Source organism: Dryas octopetala, chromosome 3 (assembly GCF_963921425.1).
Source record: "Dryas octopetala chromosome 3, drDryOcto1.1, whole genome shotgun sequence".
Classification (NCBI taxonomy): Eukaryota; Viridiplantae; Streptophyta; class Magnoliopsida; order Rosales; family Rosaceae; genus Dryas; species Dryas octopetala.
In genome coordinates, this window is record NC_141368.1 from 3,010,159 (window position 1) to 3,016,950 (window position 6,792).

At 38.0% G+C, this 6,792-nt stretch overlaps 1 protein-coding gene across 1 annotated transcript; it reads left to right on the plus strand.

The window, feature by feature from the left end:
• Window positions 1-136: 136 nt before the first annotated feature.
• Window positions 137-2,396, plus strand: LOC147289585 (pectinesterase 2-like). The gene is made up of 2 exons (XM_086234683.1): window positions 137-1,013; window positions 1,705-2,396. The coding sequence occupies exons 1-2, from the start codon at window positions 137-139 to the stop codon at window positions 2,394-2,396; spliced, it is 1,569 nt and encodes a 522-aa protein (XP_086090809.1).
• The last annotated feature ends 4,396 nt before the right edge of the window (window positions 2,397-6,792 follow it).

Below are 6,792 nucleotides of genomic sequence, written 5' to 3' on the forward strand. Positions count from 1 at the left end.
TCTGCCTCCATGTATTCATACTAACAACCTCAAACCTCTCTGTCACTACGTATGTTGTATGTACCCGGCCCCCTATATATATATCCCACTTCTTATTTCTTAGCTACAAACCAATTCAAACCTAAACAAGCCAACCATGGCCATTAACCCAATTACTTCATTCATTCTATGCGTGTCCTTTGCTTTTCTATTTTCATTAGCCCTGTCTAAGGAGACCAATGTACTCTCCACCGGCATAGATTGGTGGTGCAATAAAACCCCATACCCCGAAACTTGCAAATACACCTTCAGCCATGACCAAAAAAACAGCTTCGCCCCCAAACAAATGTCCGACTTCAAAAAACTTGCGGTCCAAGTCGCATTGGAGCAAACCCTGAAAGCCCAAAGCCACAACAAGTGGCTAGGGTCTAAGTGCAGAAACGACAAAGAAAAGGCTGCATGGGCTGACTGCTTGACCCTCTACCAAGAAACCATCACCGCTCTCAACCAAACCATGGACCCCGCCACCAAGTGCACCGACTACGACGTCCAGACCTGGCTCAGCACAGCCCTCACCAACCTCGAGACATGTCGGGCCGGGTTCAAGGAGCTCGGGGTCTCGGACTTTGTGCTGCCCCTCATGTCCAACAATGTTTCCAAGCTCATAAGCAACACTTTGTCCATTGGCAACGTGTCGAATATTCCACCAGTGACTCACAGATACAAGGAGGGTTTTCCGAGTTGGTTTTCGCCGAAAAACCGGAGGCTTTTGCAGTCAACACCGGCTGCGGACGTAGTGGTGGCGCAAGACGGGTCGGGGAACTACAAGACCATAAAAGAGGCGTTGGATGCGGCGAAGAAGAGGAGTGGGAGTAACAGGTTTGTGATACGTGTGAAGAGTGGGGTTTATAAGGAGAACCTTGAAATCAAACTCAAGAATATTTTTCTGCTTGGAGATGGGATGAGGTATACCTTTATCACCGGTAGCCGCAGTGTTGTGGGAGGTTCCACAACTTTCAACTCTGCAACAGTTGGTAAGCTTTTTCTCTCTCACACACACAAACTTAATTATGAATTGTCAAAACTCAAAACTCAAACAAGCGGCGGAAATTGTTGGTTTTCAACTTTTCAACTTTTGAACAAGAAAAAAATAGATAAATAAAATAAAAGATAGAGGGTTGAAAAATTGGTAATCTCCAAACAAGAGAGGGTTAATTAATCTATATAGACTTAAAAGATATAATTTTGAATTTATAGCATTTTCTAAAGACTTATTTAGGGAAGAATTTTTTGGTATAACCCTCACTAGAACATGATATATTTATTAATATGATAATGGAATAGTATAAACTTGGTGCCCACTCATGTTATAACATGTAGATTACTAACATTACGAAACTATTTTAAGAGTTTTTGTAAAAACCATTTTGGAAGGAAGCGCTTATCTAGTAAGCATTAGAAATAGGTTTTCTTGGCTTCTAAAAACAAAATATCAAACCATCCCTGAGAACTAGCTAGATTTTCTAAATATAAGAGCAGTATTATTTATATTTAAATCTCACATTTAATAAAAAGAAATATACAAGAAGGAAACATTTCTCATATAGAAGTGGTCAAGGAAGACTTAATTTTGAATCATTGAAATATACCAATAAACATATTGTATGATTTGTAATTGTCTGTAGTTAATATTTCTAACTCTTAATTGTTACTGTGTAATTACAGCGGTAACTGGCGAAGGCTTCATTGCACGCGGCATCACATTCCGCAACACAGCCGGTCCAGAGAACCACCAAGCCGTGGCCCTCCGGTCCGGCGCCGACCTCTCGGTCTTCTACCGCTGCGGCTTCGAAGGCTACCAGGACACCCTCTACGCCCACTCCAACCGACAGTTCTACAAAGAGTGCTACGTCTACGGCACTGTCGACTTCATCTTCGGCAACGCCGCCGTCGTCCTCCAGAACTGCATGATCTACGCCCGAAAACCCATGCAAGGACAAAAGAACACCATCACGGCACAGGGTCGGACCGACCCGAATCAGGCCACGGGCATTTCGATCCATGACTCCCGGGTCATGGCGACGAACGACCTTAAACCGGTGGTGGGCTCGGTCGAGACGTTCTTGGGAAGGCCGTGGAAGGAGTACTCGCGGACCGTTTTTCTGCAGACTTACCTTGACACTTTGGTGGACCCCGCTGGGTGGCTGGAGTGGGATGGCAATTTTGCCCTCACCACTTTGTATTATGGAGAGTACAAGAATACTGGGCCGGGTTCTTCCACTTCTGCCCGGGTTAACTGGGGCGGGTATCGTGTGATAACGAGCGCATCGGAAGCTTCCATGTTCACAGTGAACAACTTCATTGGTGGAAACTCGTGGTTGCCTGCAACTGGTCTGCCGTTCACTAGTGGGCTATGATCATAAAAACATTAATTATTATTTTTATTTTATTTCATCTTTGTTGCGCTAATTTATTGCAATTCATTCTTTCATGTAATTAATTATGTTCATTAATTATTGTTGGAAACTTGGAATAACGTATTAATGTAACAAAATGTGGATTTTCGAAATTCGAATCAGATAAAGCCATAAAACCACATCGAAGCCCACTGAATTACCCTGGCCCAACAGACATAGTTCAGTAACACAAAATTGGGCTTAATAGCCTTAATTTGGGTAAGACCCCCAATAACCAACTAACTAAGGACATTGGCTACTATGCAAATGCACATGCGAACAGATGTAACGGTCCATAAAATTATATTCTAAGAACATGTCAATTCAACAATTCACATGTATCCCTATGTTATATCTTCTCCGCACCATAACTCCAAGTTGAATTTAAAGGCAACTTCTAGTTGCATCATAAAACCTAATCAGTGCACCCATCTCTAGAAAAAGAAGAAAATTTTCATTTTTCAATTTTTCTTGTGGGTACGTGTATTGATCATTTTCATGAAGTGAGTGGCTGCCTCAGTAATGTGGTAGTGAGTGAGTAGTGTGAATAATATAGTCCTAATAATTTCAGCTTTCACTCCTTCCAGCTTTATTTGTTCTCATTTCTCATTCACATGATCATGGTTATAATAGGCACTACAATTTTCGAGGTGACATATAAACCAAAAAACAATCATATATATCTCCTGCCTGCTCATGAGTAATTATATAATTTTAGGTGAGACTTTGGCATTTGATAAAGGTGACAACTGACAACCAAACACTAAAAACACAATTATTAGAATCATAAATCACTTAATAGTCAATAGTCTTGTGTCTTCGTGCGTGTATACTAAAAACAATTGTCAACCATGCGTCACATTCACAAATTTGCACTTATGCTTTTTGCCTTTATCAGAAAAATGTGAATTTCAGTTATAAAAGAAAAATTTTATGAAATAAATATGCATAACATATTCTTTTTCATATTGGAGTTTTGAGAGATGCAATATAAATTTGTAAATTATTATATTTGTTTGTATGTATACAGTGTTGTTATTGTAAATAAACTCTATAATGTAATAAAAGAGATAAGAGTAGATACATATAACATATAGGCTTTTTATCATAATAGTCTCTCTAGTTTCACTCAAACATTAAATTGGTCTCTAAAGTGTATTTTTAATCAATTTCATCTCTCATCTTTACCATCGAATATCAATTTGATTACTAAACACAATTTGAAAATTCGCAAAAAATAACTTGGGATACGAAAAAAAATTTCAAAAATTCCTATGAACTCGTCTTGACTACTATTATTTTTAAAGTAAATGATTATAAAGCCCAAAATTGGGCTTTCACTACTTTTAAGACCCAGGTCTTTTTTTGGTATTTGAAAGAAGCCCAATTTATACCAACCCGGTCCTCACTTCCGTCTCCGTCATTCTCTCTCCGTCTCCTTCTTTTCTCTCCGTTTATCTCCATCTCGATCCCTCGCTTTCTCTGTCTGCAAGCTTTGCCGCTGCTCCCTTCTCCGGCGACTCACCATTGTTGCCGTCTTTGATCGGACAATCGTTGCCCCTGCTTGGATCGATCTCGGTGCCTTTCTTCGGCAAACCACCACGAAGATGATCCTCCCTTCGCTTTGAGAAAGAGGTAGCAGAAGCCGCAGCTCCAGATCGACCTCCTTCCTCACTCCCTACCTCACAAGTATGTCTCTCTCTTCCTATCTCTATATCTCTTTTCTCTCTCAGCTTAGCTTGGAAACATGGCCTACGCTACCACTGAATTGGGGACTGAATTGGGGTTTCTGATTTTGGGACTCCAATTTCAGGTTTAGGACTCCAATTTCAGATTTTGGCACTCCAATTTCAGATTTTGGGGTTTCTCTCTCCACTGATTGGTTTGCATGCTAAGCAATGAAAGTAATGGATTATTAAATGATGTTGAGGAATTGATTCATAATTTCGTTTCTTGTTTTTCTTCCAATGAAATTAATTTTTCATTCTTGTTGAGATATGGGTGTTAGATATAATTATAACTTTACTAGTGATTGTTCAGCTCTACACAAGAAAGGTTCCTATGGATCCCAATGTTGACCTGCAAGCCATAGCTACATCTTGCAATATTTGTTGGGGCTGACCTGGAAGCTTTATGTCGTGAGGCTGCCTTGTCTGCAATGAAAAGGTATTCAGATGCCAATAAAGATGGTGCGTTTAGCTTATCAATAGAAGACTGGAAGCATGCAAGGTCTGTGGTTAGCCCAAGTATAACAAGAGGTGTCACTGTTGAAATCCCCAAGGTGACTTGGGAAGATATAGGAGGATTAAAAGACTTGAAGGTGTGTAAATTTTTGTATTCATTCAGGTTTGGAGTCTGATGGTACTAATTATACCTTTCTCATTTACAGAAAAAGCTCCAGCAAGCTGTTGAGTGGCCTATTAAATATTCTACTGTGTTTTCAAGGCTGGGAATATCACCCATGCGGGGAGTTCTCCTCTATGGTCCTCCAGGATGCTCAAAAACCACCCTTGCTAAAGCTGCTGCACATTCTGCCTAAGCTTCTTTTTTTTCCTTGAGGTTTGAACTTCTTTTGTAGTCTTCAAGAGGGATATATTAACAGGAGAATCTTAACATGATTGACTTATTCATGGTACCGATTTAGAATACTGTATTGGGTTGCTTAAATACCTTTTATTTTGTTTGGGCTGAAGCCCATTTCTTAGGATATATTTCTCTTAGAAATTATTCAAGGCTGACGATCATAAAGTTAGGTGCCTTTTTTCCAGATCAAAGGGGTAGGTGAAACAAAATGTGCAATCTCAAAAGTAAAATTTAGTGTTAGGCTGATTTGCTGAAACAAAATGTCACCTTTAATTATTCATTGGAAGGAAGCTGCTCACCTTAAAGGGAACAGAAGAACTGGTGACTAATATATCGATTTTGTTATTAATTAGTGTACGTAATTGTGGTATATATATAACTATATATATATACACGGGTGGTGCAGGATATTGGTTTGTGTAACTACTTGTATATTAGTGTTTCATTATCATTATTGAGTAATTCATTGTTTGTGTTTCAATGGCAGGGGAGGTTTGTTTCTCTTGACTTTTTCTTGACTAGAATTTTGGGGTCATGCCTATATTTGTTTAGGTGGCAATTCAAGTAGGAATCAAAGATGTACTACTGGAAATTTTATATATTGTTCAAATCATTTATAGTTATGTCGTGCATCTTAGTTATGTTAGTAGAATATGTCATATTCATTTTATAGCCAATATGTAAGTGGAGTTGCGATTGTTACTGCTTGTCAGTAGCAATATGTAAGTAAGTTATACAGTAATGTGATTGTTATTTAAAATGTTATTTTATAGCCAATATGTAAGTGGAGTTACGATTGTTACTGTTTGTCAGTAGCAATATGTAAGTGGGGTTACGATTGACTTTTCCTTAAAAATGTTTGTTGATGCTTAGTTGCTGCGTTAAAAAGTGGTGTTTGTAGACATAATTTTGAGTGGATGAATTGCAGGTAACATTGGACAATATCTGATTATTACTTCCAGGCAGTAGCAATAGGTGATTGTTAGCAATACCTGATTGCCACTGGCAGGTAGTAGCAATTCCTAATTGTCATTGCCAGACAATAGCAATAGGTGATTGTTATTGCCAGACAGTAGCAATATGTGATTATTATTAGCAGTAGGTGAATATTACTGTCAGGCAGTGACAATATGTGATTATTACTGTCAGACAGTAGCAATAGGTGATTGTTACTATTCGATAGTAACAATTATATTTATTATTAAAACACAAAAGATTACTGTGTGACAGTAGCAATCAGGTGATTGTTACTGTGTGACAGTAGCAATCAGGTGATTGTTACTCTCTGAATTTTGTAATTTTCTATGGTTTGAATTTTGGTGATTGTTATTGTATGACGATAACAAGATATATTAGTTATCTTCAACAGGTGATTGTTACTGTAAGACAGTATCAATAGGTGATTGTTACTACCAAATAATAACAATTTCTGATTGTTACTGCCAGACAGTAGCAATAAGTGATTGTTATTATCAAACAATGATAATACTTGATTGCCACTGCCCGGCACTAGCAATAGATGATTGTTACTATTCGATAGTAACAATTATATTTACTATTAAAACGTAAAAGATTATGGATGCCTCATCTTGATTTTTTGTATTTTATATTGGTTATTATTTAAGATGTTTTATGACATGAAAATACATAAATTATTATTTGGTTTTTTTGGGTAGTTTATGTACCAATTGGTACTGAAATGAAAAAAAAAAAAAAAAAAAAAAAAAAAAAAGGGAAAAATGGCATTTTAAAAACACTGTAGCGCGCTACAGTA

Coding starts and splice junctions, on each gene's coding strand:
- LOC147289585 (XM_086234683.1), top strand. CDS start 137: ATGGCCATTAACCCAATTACTTCATTCATTCTATGCGTGTCCTTTGCT. Junction 1,014..1,704: donor TTTCAACTCTGCAACAGTTG/GTAAGCTTTTTC, acceptor GTGTAATTACAG/CGGTAACTGGCGAAGGCTTC.